Source organism: Rhinoraja longicauda, chromosome 3 (genome assembly GCF_053455715.1).
Source record: "Rhinoraja longicauda isolate Sanriku21f chromosome 3, sRhiLon1.1, whole genome shotgun sequence".
Taxonomy (NCBI): domain Eukaryota; kingdom Metazoa; phylum Chordata; class Chondrichthyes; order Rajiformes; family Arhynchobatidae; genus Rhinoraja; species Rhinoraja longicauda.
This window is the reverse complement of record NC_135955.1, coordinates 95,542,204-95,562,620: the sequence shown is the minus strand read 5'-3', so window position 1 is coordinate 95,562,620 and position 20,417 is coordinate 95,542,204. Positions and strand designations below refer to the sequence as shown.

Sequence of the window (20,417 nt, the reverse complement as noted above, 5' to 3'; positions counted from 1 at the left end):
TGTTGAATGCAGTGATGCTGTTATGAATTTGTTCAGTTCAGAAACAAGATTTAATAGGGCTTTAAGTTTCGAATCGTCCCCTGCATCCGAAGACAGACACAGAGCGCTGGGGTAACTCAGCGGGTCAGGCAGCATCTCTGGAGAGAAGGAATGGGCGACGTTTCACAGAGTGCTGGAGTAACTCAGCGGGTCAGGCAGCATCTCTGGGGAAGTACCGAATTAGTGCGGGTGTCAGGGGTTACGGGGAGAAGGCAGGGGAACGGGTTGAGGGGGGAAAGGCAAATCAGCCACGATTGAATGGCGGAGTAGACTTGAAGGCCCAATTCTACTCCGATGAATTATAAACTTATGAAGAACGTGGATGGGTGAAGTTTCGGATTGGGCCAATTCTTCAGGTCCCGACCCCGAAACGTCACCTGTAGTATAAGAAAATAACTGCAGATGCTGGTACAAATCGGTTTATTCACAAAATGCTGGAGTAACTCAGCAGGTCGGGCAGCATCTCGGGAGAGAAGGAATGGGTGACGTTTCGGGTGGAGACCCTTAAGAAGGGTCCTTCTCTCCCGAGATGCTGCCTGACCTGCTGAGTTACTCCAGCATTTTGTGAATAAACCGAAGCGTCACCTATTCCCTTTTCCCCCCAGAGATGCTGCCTGACCCGCTGAGTTAGTCTAGCTTTTATGTGTCTATCTTTGGTCTAGACCAGCACCTGCAGTTCCCCGACAGCACCCTCCCCAGGCGCACATTTCCTCTATAAGTTGGCGTGCTGTGGGTTGTGATGAAGGCCGAACGTGTTTGGGTGCGAGTGTCCGATCAAGTTGATGTAGTGGCGATCGAGGCCTTGGACGGAGTGGAGAAAGTTGTGTTGGTGGCCTGGGTTTGCCACGGGCAGGGCGGGCCCGGGGATGAATGGGAGCCCTGGGCTCCGAGCCGATCCGTGCCAGTGCATTCCTTGCGTCCGACCCACGCCGGAGCCTTGCTGGAGGAGGGACTCGTTCAAGCGCGAATTGGAGAACTCCGGGACCGGGTGAAGCTGATACGAGTATTCCGCGTCGTGGGCGGAAAGCGGCCCGAAGATGGGGTCGGAACAGCGGCGAGACTTGGACTGTAAGAAGGCGAGGATCCTGGCGTACTTGATGTCCTTGGTCTCCATCCGTTCCACCGTGGTCAGATAGTGAACCAGGTTCTGCATGCACTCGTGGTAGCCGGCGTGGAAATAGTTGGCAAACTCTGCCAGGAGTTCTCCTGCAACAAACAACGACAACAACATAACAACAACAACAAAAGTATACACTGGAATTTAGAAGGACGAGAGGAGATTTCTATTGAGGGCGTGCAGCGTAGGTTTACAAGTTAATTCCCGGAATGGCGGGACTATCATATGTTGAAAGACTGGAGCTTGTATACACTGGGATTTAGAAGGATGAGAGGGGATCTTATCGAAACATATAAGATTATTAAGGGATTGGACACGTTAGAGGCAGGAAACATGTTCCCAATGTTGGGGGGAGTCCAGAACAAGGGGCCACAGTTTAAGAATAAGGGGTAGGCCATTTAGAACTGAGATGAGGAACAACTTTTTCAGTCAGAGAGTTGCGAATCTGTGGAATTCTCTGCCTCAGAAGGCAGTGGAGGCCAATTCTCTGAATGCATTCAAGAGAGAGCTGGATAGAGCTCTTAAGGATAGCGGAGTCAGGGGGTATGGGGAGAAGGCAGGAACGGGGTACTGATTGAGAATGATCAGCCATGATCACATTGAATGGCGGTGCTGGCTCGAAGGGCCGAACGGCCTCCTCCTGCACCTATTGTCTATTAACAACATCAAAATAACAACGCGTTCTGACACATATTCCGTGATTCCTTTAACCTTAAGAGCTAAATCTAACTCGTTCTTGAAATCTCTGGAGGACACGGACAGGGAAAGTTTCGCGTCCCGACCGGTGCATCTGAGGAAGAAGGGCACATGTCCTCTCAAACCCCAGTGAACACTGATGCAGGAGAGGCTTTGCGTGCGTTCACGGCTCGCTCTGGGTGCGGCGCTGGCGGCCGAGGTGAGCGGCGCCCTCTCCCCTTCCATGTCCCCCCCCCCCCCCCCCCCCCCCACCCCTCTCCTCACCCGCTCACGGCCCCGGGAGACACTCCCCGCCCGGCAACGGGCTTCGTCAGTTGGAGTGGGTTGCCGGGCCCGCAGGGTCAGTAGAGATTTGGACCCACTTGTCTCCTCTTATAAAAACCCCAGTGAAATTAGAGAGCCTTTTGGTTAAACTTTTAACGCGTGTTAAAGCTGCAATGTTGAGAGGGGGGAAAAAGTGTCCCTGCCCGAAACCTCACCCATCCCTTACTACCCGGGCTCACCCGGTAGAGCTGCTGCCTTACAGCGCCAGAGACCCGGGTTCAATCCTGACCGCGGGAGCTGTCTGTACGGAGTTTGACCTGCGTGGGTTTTCTCCGGGCGCGCCGCTTCCCCCCCCCCCCCCACACTCCAAAGACCTACAAACTCCTCGGCTTGGCGTAAATGTAAATCGTCCCTACGGTGTGCGTGGGATAGTGTTAATGTCGCTGGTCGGCGCGGACCCGGGCGAGCCAAAGGGTCTCTTTTTACGCGCTGTATCTCCGAACTAAACAAAAGCTAAACTAGAAAACCTTGCGTTAAAGTCTTAATGTGTGTTAGACAGTGCGCTATATCCATGGAACTGTTGCGCTACGATGCTGAAAAAAGGGTCTCGACCCGAAACATCGCCCATCTCTCCCCCAGAGTTACTCCAGCACTCTGTGAAACGCCACCTATCCATGTTCTCCAGAGATGCTGCCTGACCCGCTGAGTTACTCCAACACTCTGTGAAACGTCACCTATCCATGTTCTCCAAAGATGCTGCCTGACCCCGCTGAGTTTCTCCAGCACTCTGTGTCTATCTTCACAACATTCTGCACCCTGTATCTTTCAGTTGGCTGTACCATTCCTACTTGAGTTTGGCGGTCTGGGATTTTTCGTACAGCAGTATCTGATTTGACATCAAACAAAACAAAGCTTTTTCACCGTACATCGTCATAGAGTCAAGCGGCGTGGAAACAGGCCCTTCGGCCCAACTTGCCCCACCGCCCATCGTGTCCCATCTACACTAGTCCCACCTGCCTGTATTTGGCCCATATCCCACTAAATCTGTCCTATCCATGTACCTGTTCAAATATATTTCAAATATTGTTATAGCCTCAACTACCTCCTCTGGCAGCTCGTTCCATACACCCACCACCCTCTGTGTAACAAAAAGAGTTGCCCCTCGGGGTTCCTATTAAATCTTATGACAACTCTTACAATTAAATCTTATGTACGTGTGACAATAAAATACATAAACCTAAATAAATTTAACCTAATCGCGATCAATAATGTGCTTATTATAAATAGACAATAGACAATAGGTGCAGGAGGAGGCCATTCGGCCCTTCGAGCCAGCACCACCATTCAATGTGATCATGGCTGATCATTCTCAATCAGTACCCCGTTCCTGCCTTCTCCCCATACCCCCTGACTCCGCTATCCTTAAGAGCTCTATCTAGCTCTCTCTTGAATGCATTCAGAGAATTGGCAATTAAAGGCTGGGTCACTCCGAAGATTGGCTTCTATTTCACAAAATGCTGGAGTAACTCAGCAGGTCAGGCAGCATCTCAGGAGAGCAGGAATGGGTGACGTGGCTTGGTATAATTGTAAATTATCCCTCGCGTGTGTGTGTGTAGGTGTGCGTGGGTCAGTGCAGACTCGGTGGGCCGAAGGGCCTGTTTGCGCGCTGTATCTCTAAACTAAACTAAAGATGGATACATCAATGGGAATATTCCGCATTTGCAAAACGCGAAACTCGGATTTTAAAAATACTTCAATTCCATCCCCGATCAATAGACAATAGATGCAGGAGGAGGCCATTCGGCCCTCCGAGCCAGCACCGCCATTCAATGTGATCATTGCTGATCATTCACAATCAGTACCCCGTTCCTGCCTTCTCCCCATACCCCCTGACTCCGCTATCCTTAAGAGCTCTCTCTAGCTCTCTCATGAATGCATTCAGAGAATTGGCCTCCACTGCCTTCTGAGGTAGAGAATTCCACAGATTCACAACTCTCTGACTGAAAAAGTTTTTCCTGATCTCCGTTCTAAATGGCCTACCCCTTATTCTTAAACTGTGGCCCCCTGGTTCTGGACTCCCCCAACATTGGGAACATGTTTCCTGCCTCTAACGTGTTCAACCCCTTAATAATCATACGTTTCGATAAGATCTCCTCTCATCCTTCTAAATTCCAGTGTATACAAGCCTAGTCGCTCCAGTCTTTCAACATATGACAGTCCCGCCATTCGGGGAATTAACCTAGTAAACCTACGCTGCACGCCCTCAATAGCAAGAATTCATCCCCCGGCGCGAATCCACGAGCGCGGACTGTGCGAGTTTGATGCATTTGTCTGTCTCTGCCCTAAAATAATAATAATAATAATAATCCATTTATTTTATATAGCGCCTTATCACATGCTCAAAGCGCTAATGTTCCCGAATGCGTGGATGATGCCAACAGTTGTGTCTGAGAAGTTATTCCGTCAGTGTTTTCCTTGTGCTAAAGGCGCGTAATGGCCACGGTGTAGTTTTATTCCCTTCTGGCGAATAAAGTGGAGTACGAAGTCCCACGCAGTCGAAATGCGTAGGAAGGAACTGCAGATGCTAGTTTACGCCGAAGATGGACACAAAATGCTGGAGTAACTCAGCGGGACAGGGCAGCATCTGTGGAGAGAAGGAATGGGTGACGATTCGGGTCGAGACCATTCCTTCTTCTTCCGAACGTCCGACATTCCTCCCCTCCAGAGATGCTGCCTGTCCCGCTGAGTTACTCCAACACTTTGTGTCTATCCTCGGACGTCACAATCCGGATTCCAAAACCCAGATCTCAGCGTACATTTCAACTAAGACAGCGTTTACAACAAAAAAACCCATACACACTTTGCGAGGATTTCTCTCCCCTAAGATTTGCGCTCAGGTGGTAACGAGTATCTTAACAACGGGTTACTGAAATTCAAGTGTAAGGGGGGGGGGAGGGGGGTAAAAAAAACTGCAGATGCTGGTTTAAATCGAAGGTAGACACAAAATGCTGGAGTAACTCAGCGGGTCAGGCAGCATCTCAGGAGAGAGAAGGAATGGGTGACGTTTCGGGTCGAGACCCTTCTTCTGAACGTCACCCATTCCTTCCCTCCAGGGAAGTCCGAATTAGCGCCGAAATGAAAGTGCTAGGTGTTCCGAAAAGAATATTGAGCCCGTACCTTTCTCTCGTCCTCTAGAGAAATCAGTCGTGTGCAGTGCCCTCAAATATTGAACAGTCATCTCCAGAATCTCCGCCTTTTCCAGTTTCCCGGTGCCCTGAAATCAGACATCACAGAATATATTAACCGCGGGGGTCAGTTAACCGGCCGGAGTGGTGTGTGGTCAACAGCATTAGAATTAGGTAGTATAAGAAGATAACTGCAGATGCTGGTACAAATCGATTTATTCACAAAATGCTGGAGTAACTCAGTCTGAAGAAGGGTCTCGACTCGAAACGTCACCCATTCCTTCTCTCCCGAGATGTTGCCTGACCTGCTGAGTTACTCCAGCATTTTGTGAATAAAGCATTAGAATTAACATTGACTAGACTTTAAAAAACAAGTACCTGCTTTGCTAAAGCCATGGGGACGGTTTTGCCCAGTTCGTTCAGACAACGATTGATCCGATCCCTGCGTCTTTTCTCGATCACTTTGTGGGACACTGGAGCCGTCTAGAAACCAAATGAAAAAAGGGGGGTTGGATGTAAAAAAGGTTGTGGGAGTTGTGGGAGGGGAGGGGGGGGGGGGAATAAAGGACATTCGGCAGATGGGTACAATTCCGTTCGAGATTCCCCCCTTTTCACGACGCGAGTGGATGGATATATCTACTGCACTCTTTGGCACAAATTAACTTCCAATATTAACTTCCACAAAAAGTGCTGAAAATATAATCAGTGAAATTATCACGGCCTAAGTAAATTCATGCTGGACTGTATTGTAATTCACAGTGTAAAAAAAAACCTGACCCGTAAGACCAGGGCGGTGAGAAAGCATGGATTTATAAACTTGAAGGGTTCCCTTACCTTGCGCTCTTTCGTTTTGGACGACATCGACCGATACATGGGATAAACTGGGCAATCAAAGCAGTTTCGCCTCGCAGCAGCCAACGCTTTCCCTACCCGCCTGCTCTCTGCAGCGGAATAAAACTCGACTATGCTCCTCCCTGCCTGAAAGTGGCTCCTTTATAAAGCCATCATTAAGGGGAGCGGTGCATTCATTGCCTGAAATTATTCCTCCGGATTAGAGAGAGCCAGGGGGGTCACTGGGGAATAAGGTGGCCGAGGTGAGAAAGGTGAGAAAGGTGAGAAAGGGCCAGTCCCGGGCTTTGTTAATCCACGTGGCCCTTCAAAAGACACGCGATGGTCTTTCGAAAATGATTTGCATGGTAATAAAACGGCGGGAAACGTGAACTAAAGACTAGTGTCTCTCCCAATCCATCAGAGCGCAGTGCGCACCAGACAAGGAAGAAACAAACTCAATCGTTCCTGCCCTCCTCCTCCTCCTCCCCCCCTCCATCTCTCTCTCTCTCTCTCTGCCTCCCCTCCTCTCCCTTTCCATTTTCGCCTGTTTGCAAAACTATAGAAAGAAAAAGAAAAAAAAACCAGCGTTTCCCAGCCTCCAAAGCATGTCCGGCGTCATTAAAGTAATTAAGTAAGCCTTTAATAGGCTGTTCCGCCAAGTTCAAGGGGAAGGGAATGCTCCCGTTTGTTCTCACACGACCATTTTATGGGAGATGGCAAGCTTTTTGTTTCCACTCATTATTTATTGGAGACCTCGGCAGGTGTGTGAGCAATGGGCTGGCACACGAAGATTGCTCGCTGCTAAACCAGACCAGTAGACTGTTTGGCACGCGGGTTCGCCCACCGCCGGATTCGATTTGGTGAGCTCAATTTGTAGCCTATTATCCTAGGAGAAAATGTCCATTGAAACGAATGAATAGTTTCGTTGGCCTAAATTTTAATAATGGGAGATCTTTAAGCATTGTGGAGGGGGGGGGGGGGGGGGGGAAGAGAGACAGAGAGAAAAGAGAAAATAATAAAAGGGAAAATGCAGCTGGTGTAAATGTGTATTATTCAGCGTCACCTGCACTTCACCAAAGCCTGGCGATCCCATTCATTTGCCTAATTTTGATCAATTTAACAAACTTTGGGAAAAATTACCCCGGCATTGTTCAAGAGGGCAAAGCTTGATGATCGAATTAACAGCATGTTCTGATCCGGTAAATGTCATTAGAGCGAAAGACACAATCGCCTTTAAACTGGTGCATTTAAACGCGCCAAGTGAAAGCACCAAGGGCGCTCATATTCTAAAGACAGCGCTTTGATAATGATAGGCTACTTTGCATCTCGCTTTTTGCAATATTATCATAACAAAAATATTTTAACATGCGACTAAGTTAAATGGGAACAAAGCTGCCCTTTTCGGCCTTTTAAGGAAACTTTACTTGGCGATTGTTTAGACTGGTGGCGTCGGTTTTAACACACAGCCCGCTAACATTTTTTTGCGCAGGAGTTTTTTTAGCAATAAATAGCAAGGGTAGCTTTTCACGTTCGCTAAATAATATACATATAAATTGTAAAGTGTCAAAGGAGCATTGTTTCTCATCGCAAGCAGGCACGCAGCTTTTACAAGATGTTATTTTTCTTCAGAAACGATAGGAAGGATGGTACATTAACGATGGTCTGGGTTTAAAAGCACTTTTGGCCGTCACGGGAAAGACACACATTTTTTATCTTATTTGGGATTTAGCAAAATAAACAAAAGTAAATAAAAAATTAAGGATAGGTTTAAAAAAAACACGCAATACAGCGAAAGAAAGGCTAAAATCTGAAAGTATGTTTACAAAACACATTTAAAAAAAGGCATCAATAAATATATAAGTTGCCTGGCACAGATGAGACCACTTTTAGAATTTGTCTTTTAAAAAAAAACCAACTTCTTTCGAAGTTTAAAATTAAGATGTAGGGAGATGTCAGATAAATCGAAATGTCGTGTTGAAAGGTTGTGTGCTATGGGTTTGTTACGTGCAGGGAGTGTTGTTCGGGACCTTGTGCTCTGGTACAATATGCTCAGCATCACTTTGTAAGACAAATCGGTCTAGCCGGGAAGAAGTGGCTTCTGAGATGAGATTTCAATGGGAAATTGTCCTGTTTGGATTAATCTTCGAGTGAAACAAAAAGACGTAAGGTCACTCGAGCAACACCGGCTTTACAATTACAGTTAATGCTCAGAATCTAGCAACTTAGAAAACAGTTTACATTTCACTGAACGGTTCATGTAAATCGCACCTTCGGTGGCGGAGGGGGTAGTGGAAAGTGATTCACCCCATGAACCGTTCTCCTGCTTTTGATGAAGATTTCAGAGCGATTAAAAATTAAAAAAAGACTTGATTTCATCCAAAGCCTTTTTTTTTGGGAAAACTTTGTGAGGTACAGATTTGAGTTTTAGTTGGCCACAGGCAAAGTTTTAAACACAATTTGGGAGATTTTGCGCATGAGTGCATCATCGGATCAATGAAAGATTTTGCATCTTTTGATGGGGTGTTTCAATGTTTCTTAAAATCGCGTATGAAGGGAGAAAGTGTGGCGAAGTTTGTTTCTTATGTTGTTATGTCAGCGCGTTGCACAGCATTTGGGGGAAATCGTGAAATGGAGAGACACGCGGAGTCTGAGAGATGCTTTTATGTGCAATGTTGGGCGTTCGCGAAGGGCTTTCCAACTTTCTGGGTGACACCGAATGACGCTGTTCACATTTATTTGTTTTCAAACTTTTCAAATATTCATAAACCCCCTCCTGTTCATCCCCACTTGCGTTCCGGTGTCCTATTTTTAAGGGTTGGAACTTTAGGCTCGGGGCAGAACCTTAGTAATATAACACGATTGCTGCCAGTTGTAAAATATATAAAGTCAGGGGGTATGGGGAGAAGGCAGGAACGGGGTACTGATTGAGAATGATCAGCCATGATCACATTGAATGGCGGTGCTGACTCGAAGGGCCGAATGGCCTCCTCCTGCACCTATTGTCTTTATATCACCCCGATCAAAAAACAGAAAATTTGATTCATCGTCTCGCAGGGCGAGAAGGCAAGGTAACCTTTCATGCATTTATTCGCGTCCACATGAGCACATTCCTTAATGGATAATTCAGATGGTACCCAAAGATTAGGATAGAACTCAAAGCGTAGTGGAGTCAAGCATTTTGGTAGTGGGAATAAAGGTATAGACGGTTTTCTAAATGGGGAAAGCATTCTGAAATCGGGGGGGGGGGGGGGGGGGCAAAAGGATTTGGGATTGAAGGTGCAGGAATCTCAATGTTAATTTGCAAGTGGAATCGGTAGTAAAGAAGGCGAATGCAACGCCAGCATTTATTTCGAGAGGACTAGAATATATTTTTTAAAAACAGGGATGCAATGTTAAGGCTTTGTAAGACGTCAGTCAGTCAGTCCGCATTTGGAATATTGTGAGCACTTTTGGGCCCCAGATCAGAGGAAGGGTGTTTTGGCTCCGGAGAGGGTCGTGAGGAGTTTTTTTTAAAAAAGGCAGATATTGACCAATTCTTGATTAACAAGGGTGTCGAGGGTTAAGGGGAGAAGACAGGAGGAGACTTAGGTTGAGAGGGAAAGATACATCATCCACGATTGAAGGGCGGAGGAACGGATCCAACTTGCCCACGCCGGTCAACAGGTCCCATATACTGTACACTAGTCCCACCTACCTGCGTTTGGCCCATCTCAAGAGAGAGCTGGATAGAGCTCTTAAGGATAGCGGAGTCAGGGGGTATGGGGAGAAGGCAGGAACGGGGTACTGATTGAGAATGATCAGCCATGATCACATTGAATGGCTTTGCTGGCTCGAAGGGCCAAATGGCCTCCTCCTGCACCTATTGTCTATTGTCTATTGTCTATCTCCCTCCAGACTTGTCCTATCCATGTAGGTGTCTAAATGTTTCTTAAACATTGTGATAGTAACGTTCTGCAGACCCTTCTTCAGTGTGAACGTTGTCTGTCCATTTCCCACAATAGATGCTGCCTGACCCACTGAGTTCCTCTCGCACTTTATATTTTGCTTATCATTCCAGCATCTGCAGTTCCTTGTGTTTCCAACGTACAACACAAAAATTACGTGTCCAAATAACTGGCGTCAGAGTGGCAAAATAAATAATTGCTCATTGTATGGTTTTGGAACCCCTCAACATGTTATTTTTACACTGAATAAAGCTAATGGGATGTGATCATTGTTGTGATGTAAGGAACAAGCCATCTAACTATCAAACAAGATAGAGCACCCTGCCACCAGTGGAATACACCGATCAGCCAAAACATTATGACCAATGACAGGCGAAGTGAATAACATTGATTATCTTGTTACAATGGCACCTGTCAAGGGGTGGGATATATTAGGCAGCAAGTGAACAGTCATTTTCTGAGGTTGATGTGTTGGATGCAGGAGAAATGGGCAGGAGTAAAGACCTGAGTGACTTTGACAAGGGCCAAATTGTTCTGGCCAGACGACTGGGTCAGAGCATCTCTGAAATAGCAAGACTTGTGGGGTGCTCCCGGTCAGCAGTGGTGAGTACCGACCGACAGTGGTCCGAGGAGGGACAAACCACAAACCGGCGACAGGCAGGGTGTTGGGCGCCCAAGGCTCATCGATGCGCGAGGGCAACGAAGGCTATCCCGTCTGGTCCGAACCGACAGAAGGTCGACTGTGGCACAAGTCACAGAAAATGCTAATGGTGGTCACGGGAGGAATGTGTCACACACAATACACAGTGCATCGCACCCTGCTGCGTATGGGGCTGCACGTGGAGGACCAACAGCATATTAGGCAGGTGGGCATAATGTTTTGGCTCATCATGTCATGATGTTTTGGCTGATCGGTGTAAATGGTCAGATCACCAGTTTAAAGGTTGTCTGAGAAAAAAAATAGTGAGCAAGACATTGGGAGGAACAAGGCAGAGTAGACTTGATGGGCCAAATGGCCTAATTCTGCCCCTATCACTTATTAACTTATATCTGTTTAGTTTACTTTAGTTTAGAGATACAGCGCAGAAACAGGCCCTTTCAGTCCACCGGGTCCGCGCCGACCAGCGATCCCCGCACATTAACACTATCCTATACCATCTAGGGACACTTTTTTAACATTTACCAAACCAATTAACCTGTACGTCTTTGGAGTGCGGGAGGAAACCGAAGATCTCAGAGAAATCGAACGCAGGTCACGGGAAGAACGTGGAGGAACAAGACATTGGGAGGAACAAGGGCATTCGATTCAATTTGAGATACCAGCTATCAAGACAGATGTGTGTAGCAGTTCATTCTTCCCTCACACAATTAAAGCATGGAATAGTCTTCACCCTACTATAGTTACTCAACCAGACGCAACTACATTTAAGGCAGCTATTCTTCTCCAAGAAGCCCTTCGTGCTTAAGTCCATACTCCACCACCTCCAGTTTAAATTCCATTTCGAATATTTTGGAAGACCAAGAACCAAGAACTGTGGTAACGGAATTGGAGAGCAGATGGGGTTGTTATTTAATATTCTATCAAGTCATTGTAGCAATCCCTCTGGATTGCATTAAAGTATCAGGCAAAATTCTTGGGTCATTTGGAATTGAGCATAAGCCCACATCCTTTAAGAACAAGTTAAGACTATATTGAAAAGTTCATAGGTGCTAGGCGCAGTAAGGGGCGTTCACGGGTGGGGCAGCGGTAGAGTTGCTGCCTTACAGTGAGTGCAGCGCCGGAGACCCGGGTTCGATACCGACTACGGGCGCTGTCTGTACGGAGTTTGTACGTTCCCCCCGTGACCTACGAGATCCGGTTTTCTCCGAGATCTTCGGTTTCCTCCCGCACTCCAAAGACGTACAGGTTTGTAGGTTAATTGGCTTGGTAAATGTAAAAAAATTGTCCCTAGTGGGTGTAGGATGGTGTTAATGTGCGGGGGTCGCTGGTCGGCGCGAACCCGGTGGACTGAAAGGGCCTGTTTCCGCGCTGTACCTCTAAACTAAAGTAAACTAAACAGATATAAGTTAATAAGTGATTGGAGTAGAATTAGGCCATTCGGCCCATCAAGTCTATTCCGCCATTCAATCATGGCTGATCTATCTTTCTCTCTCAACCCCATTCTCCTGCCTTCTCCCCATAACCCCAGACACCCGTGCTAATCAAGAATCCGTCAATCCCCTCCATGGCTTTCTGTGCCAATGAATTCCACAGATTCACCACCCTCTGACTAAAGAAATTCCTCCTCATCTCGTTTCCAAAGGAATGTCTTTTTATTCTGAGGCGATGGCCCTGGTTCTAGACTCTCCCATTTTTGTGGGAGATGTTTTTGAAGAACTTTGAGCTTGAAGAATGCAAGATGGCACCAGAAATGTTGCGGCACTTGTGTACTGCCCCAGTGATATCTACTATATTTTTACACTCTTGTACCTAAGTATTGTGTGCAAAAAAAGGAATTTCACTGCACGTAGGTACACATGCCAATAAAGTACCATCGAGACATTGAACCTCAGAAGCACGAATGAGAAATGAGAATGTGTACAAAATCATGAGAGGAATGGATGGCGTAGATGCACAGAGTCTTTTGCCCAGAGTAGGGGAATCGAGGACCAGAGGATGGTGTAAGGTGAGAGCGGAAAGATTTAATGGGAACGCTAGTTTACTTTGGTTTAGTTTAGTTAGAAACATATAAAACCTAGAAGATAGGTGCAGGAGTAGGCTATTCGACCCTTCGAGCCAGCATCGCCATTCAATATGATCATGGCTGATCATCCAAAATCAGTTCCCCGTTCCTACTTTCTCAATAGACAATAGACAACAGGTGCAGGAGGAGGCCATTCGGCCCTTCGAGCCAGAACTGCCATTCTCAATCAGTACCCCGTTCCTGCCTTCTCCCCATACCCCCTGACTCCGCTATCCTTAAGAGCTCTATCTAGCTCTCTCTTTAATGCATTCAGAGAATTCTCCCCATATCCCTTTCATTTAGAGATACATCACGACCAACCAAGTCCACATGGTCCGTACATCAACCCTATCCTGCAGACTAGGGACAATTTACAATTTTACCAAAGCCAATTAACCTACAAACCTCACGTCTTTGGAGTGTGGGAGGAAACCAGGGCACCTGGGGAGAACCCACGTGGTCACGGGGAGAACGTACAAACTCTGTACAAACAGCACCCGTAGTCAGGATGGATCCCGGGTCTTTGGTGCTGGAAGGCAGCAACTCTACCGCTGCACCACCCCACTCAGCGGTAACTTCTTTACACAAAGTGTGGCGGCTGTATTTGTACGTGCTGCCAGAGGAGGTTGTTGGGGTAAGTATTATCGCAATATTTAAGAAGCATTTAGACAGGTACATGGATAGGATAGAGGTGGACACAAAATGCTGGAGTAACTCAGCGGGTCAGGCAGCATCTCGGGAGAGAAGGAATGGGTGATGTTTCGGGTCGAGACCCTTCTTCAGTCTGAAGGTGGACACAAAATGCTGGAGTAACTCAGCGGGTCAGGCAGCATCTCGGGAGAGAAGGAATGGGTGATGTTTCGGGTCGAGACCCTTCTTCAGTCTGAAGAAGGGTCTCGACCCGAAACGTCACCCATTCCTTCTCTCCCGAGATGCTGCCTGACCCGCTGAGTTACTCCAGCATTTTGTGTCCACCTTCGATTTTAACCAGCATCTGCAGTTTTTTTCCTACACACTTGGATAGGGTAGTTTTATAGGGTTATGAGCCAAATGCAGGCAGGTGGGGCTCGTGTAGATGGGAAATGTAGGTTGGTCTGGGCAAGTTGGGCCGAAGGGCCTTTTTCCATGCTGTCTGACTCTATGACTCTAAATGGCTATCTCCACTCCATATAAAATAACCTAATCTGATGAGCCCCATATCTTTGGTCCTATGGGACCGTGCACTCAGTCAATCAACCCCTCTAAATTCTTGGCCATCATTCCCATAATCGTAGGTTTGAACCCCTTCACAGTTCCAATAGAGCCCCCAATATGGTCATAAATAATATTCTTTATCACTGCAACGGGGGTGAATGAACTCTGTTGAAGATGTTGGAGATTTCTATCTTTCAACATGTCTATAATCTTTGACATGGTTGATCTTACAACTCCTCTGACCCATTCACCATCAGGGGCGGCACGGTGGCACGGCGGTAGAGTTGCTGCCACGCAGCGCCAGAGAACCAGGCTCAATCCTGACGACCTCGGGTGCTGTCTGTGCGGAGATTGCACGTTCTCCCTGTGTGGCCCGTGTGGGTTTTCTACAGGTCCTCCGGACTCCTGCCACGTTGCCAAGGCGTGCACGTTAGTTTGCGGGTTAGTTGGCTTCTGTAAACTGTCCCTAGTGTGTGGGATGGAGCTAATGTACGGGGTGATCGCCGGTCGGCGTGGACTTGAATGGTATGTTTCCACACTGTACCTCTAAATGAAACTAAACTGGTTTCATTTTCATTTGTTAATTTAGCTGTAGAATTTCCTTCAGCTTCTGGGCTTCCTGAGGATTTCTGACCTTTTTACCCACTTACAATCTATTCTTTGATGGCACTGTCTAAAATACATAGAGAAGCCCCCTATTTCACTTTCCATTTTGACATCTCCGGTGATACCAATAGACAATAGACAATAGGTGCAGGAGGAGGCCATTCGGCCCTTCGAGCCAGCACCGCCATTCAATGTGATCATGGCTGATCATTCTCAATCAGTACCCCGTTCCTGCCTTCTCCCCATACCCCCTGACTCCGCTATCCTTAAGAGCTCTATCTAGCTCTCTCTTGAATGCATTCGGAGAATTGGGCTCCACTGCCTTCTGAGGCAGAGAATTCCGCATTTCTTTATGCCACTTATCCAATCATTCAGTGCCCAATAAGAAGCAATTTTCCACAGTTAAATATTGAAGAAAAAAAAAATCATTGCCCCCTGTCATAATCTCTGTCTCTGGCTATTATCCAAATCAGATCTGACAATAGATCACAAATGTTGTGCCTTCATAGGTTCATACGGTCATAAGTTGTAGGAGCATTAGTGGGCGGCTCAGATTTTGCTGCCTTACCTCGTTTACAGTGCCAGAGAAGTGAGGTCAATCCCGATCCTGTGTGCTGTCCATGTGGAGTTTGTACGTTCTCCCCATGACCGCGTGGGTTTTCTCCGAAATCTTCGGTTTCCTCCCACACTCCAAAGACGTGCAGGTTTGTAGGTTAATTGGCTTGGCGTAAATGTAAAATGACCCTCATGTGTGCAGGATAGTGTTAGTGTGCGGGGATCGCTGGTCGGTGTAGACTCGGTGGGCCAAAGGGCCTGTTTCCGTGCTGTATTTCTAAACTAAACTAAACTAAACATAATTAAGCTGTTCGGTCCATGAAATCAACTCCGCCATTCGATCATGGCCGATCTATCTTTCCCTCTCAATCCCGTTCTCCTGCTTTCTCTCCATAACCCCTGACATCCCTCCCATTCATGAACATATCAATCTCTACCTTAATATCCACTGACCTGGCCTCCACATGGTTGTTTTACGTCTTTTAGGATGCTGAGGTGAACTCCTGACCTCAGATTAGTGAGAGAGCACAGGACCAGAGGTCATCACCTCAGAACAAAAGGACGTCCCATTGGGAAGGAGATGAGGAGGGTGGTGGATCTGTTGAACTCTTTGCCGCAGAAAGCTGTGGAAGCCACGGATATTTTAAAGGCAGAGATGGAAAGATTCATAATTAGGGCATGCAGCGTAGGTTTACTAGGTTAATTCCCGGAATGGCGGGACTGTCATATGTTGAAAGACTGGAGCGACTAGGCTTGTATGCACTGGAATTTAGAAGGATGAGAGGGGATCTTATCGAAACGTATAAGATTATTAAGGGGTTGGACACGTTAGAGGCAGGAAACATGTACCCAATGTTGGGAGAGTCCAGAACCAGGGGCCACAGTTTAAGAATAAGGGGTAGGCCATTTAGAACAGAGATGAGGACAAACGTTTTCAGTCAGAGAGTTGTGAATCTGTGGAATTCTCTGCCTCAGAAGGCAGTACAGGCCAATTCTCTGAATACATTCACGAGAGAGCTAGATAGAGCTCTTAAGGATAGCGGAGTCAGGGGGTATGGGGAGAAAGCAGGAACGGGGTACTGATTGAGAATGATCAGCCATGATCACATTGAATGGCAGTTCTGGCTCGAAGGGCCGAATGGCCTACTCCTGCACCTATTGGAAAAAAAAGGAAAAAAAAGTACAGGTGTCAGGGGTTATGGGGAGGTGGCAGGAGAATGGAGAATGGGGTCACGAAGGAAAGATAGATCAGCCATGATTGAATGGCGGGGTAGTCTTGATGGGCTGAATGGCCTAATTCTGCCCACTTATGAACTTGCATCCTTTCCATCATCAATTTTATCTCTTTTCACTTTTACAGCGAAACTTCATCGGAAGCATCTACGTACATGGGATGTGTTCTCAAAAGACGGCATCAGTCTTCTAAGGATCACCATCATCAGGACCATGCCCATCTTCTCATTGCTACTGTTGGGCAGGAGGTGCAGAGGCCTGACATCCCACCTCGCCATGTTTAGGAACAGCTACGTCCCGACGTCCATCAACCAGGTCCCAACTATGTGTCAAATAGCACCTCCTGCCCGCTGCCTTGTGGGTAAGGCTCAGGAGAGCTGAAGGCCCCGGAGCTGGAGTCCCCAGAGATGGTCGGCTGATCCCTCGGGCGACCGCCTTCCGCCAACTCCCGCAACCGAGTAGGCCCCAGGCCTAGCAGCCTCGCCGTTCTTCTGGAATCAGCCTGTTAGGTGGAGAGGGGAATGCAGACGCTGGGCAAGTCTGTATCCCCATTCGCCTGCCCAGGCTCTGCGGCCAAATCACATGGAGAAGACACTTCATCCTTGCTGGGCGCGCGCAGTGAGATGTAAGCACAGATGAAAAATCCTCCCCTCTCCAAGCAGGACAACGCCAATCCGCACCATCATCCCCCGCAGATGGACGCATGCCAGAAGAAGACTTTCCAATAACCATCAGGCTCTTGAATCAACCCCTGGAATCCCAATTCTACTTGAGCAGTAGAACACTACAGGCTCTAGGGGCTAGTGGAATCAAGGGATATGGGGAGAAGGCAGGCACGGGTTACTGATTGTGGACGATCAGCCATGATCACAATGAATGGCGGTGCTGGCTCGAAGGGCCGAATAGCCTCCTCCTGCACCTATTTTCTATGTTTCTATGTAGCCCAGAGAAGAGTCCCGACCCAAAATGTCATCTTCACTATCTTCAATCGGACTTTACTGGACTTAATCTTGCACTAAATATTATTCCCTTTATCATGTATCTGTACATTGCGGACGGCTCGATTGTAAACATGTGCAGTCTTTCTGCTGCCTAGTTAGCACGCAACAAAAGCTTTACACTGCAACACGATACACATGATGATAAACTAAATGAAATTGAACTCAACTAAACTAAACCAAAATAAACTAAACTAAACTAAACCCATCCATGTTCTCCAGAGATGCTGCCTGACCCGCTGAGTTACTCCAGCACTCTGTGAAACGTCACCTATCCATGTTCCCCAGAGATGCTGCCTGACCCGCTGAGTTACTCCAGCACTCTGTGAAACGTCACCTATCCATGTTCTCCAGAGATGCTGCCTGACCCGCTGAGTTACTCCAGCACTCTGTGAAACGTCACCTATCCATGTTCCCCAGAGATGCTGCCTGACCCGCTGAGTTACTCCAGCACTCTGTGAAACGTCACCTATCCATGTTCTCCAGAGATGCTGCCTGACCCGCTGAGTTACTCCAGCACTCTGTGAAACGTCACCTATCCATGTTCTCCAGAGATGCTGCCTGACCCGCTGAGTTACTCCAGCACTCTGTGAAACGTTACCTATCCATGTTCTCCAGAGATGCTGCCTGACCCGCTGAGTTACTCCAGCATTTGCGTCTATCTTTGGTACAAACCATAATCTGCAGTTCCTTGTTATTACCACAGACACCCCTTGCACTACCAAGCCTCTTCATTGTTGTTTGAACCATTTCTTATCAAGCAAGAGGAGAGATTATTGGATTCATGCATGTTGGCTTGCAGTGGGTGAGAAATGTTTGGACAATGAGAAGGTCAGTGAAAAGGACACACAGTGCTGGAGTAACTCAGTGGGTCAGGCAACATTTTGGCGAACATGGATAGGTGACGTTTCGGGTCGAGACCCTTCTTCGGTCACTTGCTGCAGGATATCCAACTGTTAGGTTTCTGCTCAATGGTCATCCTCAGGATGTTGATAGTGGGACATGAACATTAGTAACACAGTTGAAGATCATAACCCTCGTTGAAAATGAACCATTATCTCCCACTTATCTGACATGTGCATTAAATGCCCCATATCATATCATCCCAAACTGGTATGGTGCCCACATTTTGCAAAATGATAGCAAAGTCATAGAGTCATAGAGTGTGGAAATAGGCCCTTCGGACCAACATGGTTTATTCCTCTAAACCTATCCAATCCACATACCTGTTTCTTAAATGTTGCAAGAGTCCCTGCCTCCACTACTTCCTCCGGCAGCTTGTTCCATGCACCCACCACCATTAGCGTGAAAAACTTACCCCTCAACAAAAACAAACACTTTTCACTGTACCTCGGCTCACGTGACAATAAACTAATCTGAACTGAACAATGCAAAGACTTTAGAAACATAGAAACATAGAAAATGAATGCAGGAGGAGGCCATTTGGCCCTTCGAGCCAGCACCGCCATTCAATGTGATCATGGCTGATCATTCTCAATCAGTACCCCGTTCCTGCCTTCTCCCCATACCCCCCTGGCGCCGCTATCCTTAACAGCTCTATCTAGCTCTCTCTTGAATGCATTCAGAGAATTGGCCTCCACTGCCTTCTGAGGCAGAGAATTCCACAGATTCACAACTCTCTGACTGAAAAAGATTTTCCTCATCTCCGTTCTAAATGGCCTACCCCTTATTCTTAAACTGTGGCCCCTGGTTCTGGACTCCCCCAACATTGGGAACATGTTTCCTGCCTCTAACGTGTCCAACCCCTTAATAATCTGATATGTTTCGATAAAATCCCCTCTCATCCTTCTAAATTCCAGTGTATACAAGTCTTTCAACATTGACCTTGGATGCCGTCTTTACGGAGTTTGTCCTTGTGACCACCTGGATTTAATCCAGGTACTCCGGTTTCCTCCCATATCCCAATGCTGCGCAGGTTTGTGGGTTAATTGGCTTCTGTAAAATTGCCCCTAATGTGCAGGGAGCAGATGAGAAAGTGGGATAACATAGAACTAGTGTGAATGGATGATCAATGTGGACTCTGTGGGCTAATGGAAGGTATACACAAAATGCTGGAGTAACTCAGCGGGACAGGTAGCATCTCTGGAGAGAAGGAATGGGTGATGTTTCGGGTCGAAACCCTTCTTCAGACTGAGGGAAGAAGGTCTTGACCCGAGACATCACCCATTCCTTCTCTCCAGAGATGCTGCCTGCCCCACTGAGTTACTCCAGCATTTTGTGTCTATCTTCGATTTAAATCAGCATCTGCAGTTCTTTCGGTGGGCTAATGGGCCTGTTTCAATGCTGTATCTTTGAATCAACCAATCCAATATAACACATTGGGTGGCACGGTGGCGCAGCGGTAGAGTTGCTGCCTTACAGCGAATGCAGCGCCGGAGACCCGGGTTCCATCCCGACTACGGGCGCCGTCTGTACGGAGTTTGTACGTTCTCCCCGTGACCTGCGTGGGTTTTCTATGAGATCTGCGGTTTCCTCCCACACTCCAAAGATGTGCAGGTTTGTAGGTTAATTGGCTTGGTAAATGTAAAAATTGTCCCCAGTGTGTGTAGGATCGTATTAATATGCGGGGATCGCTGGGCGGCGCGGACCCAGTGGGCCGAGGGGCCTGCTTCCGCGCTGTATCTCTAAACTAAACTAAACTAAACATGACATAGTCACAAATATGCTGAACTGCTGCCCAGTGCCCATTAGTCATGTTCATCTTAAGGCCACCGTACCTGGAGAAGTATCTCAGGGGTCCCAAAAAAAACCACTCCACTCTGCCCTAGGCTTGGTTCGTGTTGGCCTGGACTGCAGTAGATGCAGTGTGGTGTTGAGCTGCTTTATGCCTGTTAAGCAATTCTTTGGATGGAATGACAAAGAATCATACAACCCCTCTCCAATTATGGACAGCTATCCAATCATGTCTATACATTCAGCACCACCCAATCAGTACCCATCTCTGGAAAACATGGATAGGTGATGTATCAGGTCTGGACCCTTTCGTTTTGTTTAGTTTAGTTTAGAGATAG

The 20,417-nt window shown here is 47.3% G+C and overlaps 1 protein-coding gene across 1 annotated transcript; it reads right to left on the bottom strand.

The window, feature by feature from the left end:
* Positions 1 to 751: 751 nt before the first annotated feature.
* On the bottom strand, positions 752 to 6,162 carry helt (helt bHLH transcription factor). The gene is made up of 4 exons (XM_078397089.1): positions 6,136 to 6,162; positions 5,680 to 5,784; positions 5,294 to 5,390; positions 752 to 1,245 (listed from the first exon to the last, which is right to left on the bottom strand). Exons 1-4 carry the CDS (start codon positions 6,160 to 6,162, stop codon positions 752 to 754), a joined length of 723 nt encoding a protein of 240 aa, XP_078253215.1.
* Positions 6,163 to 20,417: the final 14,255 nt, after the last annotated feature.

Coding starts and splice junctions, on each gene's coding strand:
- helt (XM_078397089.1), bottom strand. CDS start 6,162: ATGTCGTCCAAAACGAAAGAGCGCAAG. Junction 5,391..5,679: donor CCATGGCTTTAGCAAAGCAG/GTACTTGTTTTT, acceptor GTCTGATTTCAG/GGCACCGGGAAACTGGAAAA. Junction 1,246..5,293: donor CTCTAGAGGACGAGAGAAAG/GTACGGGCTCAA, acceptor TGTTTGTTGCAG/GAGAACTCCTGGCAGAGTTT.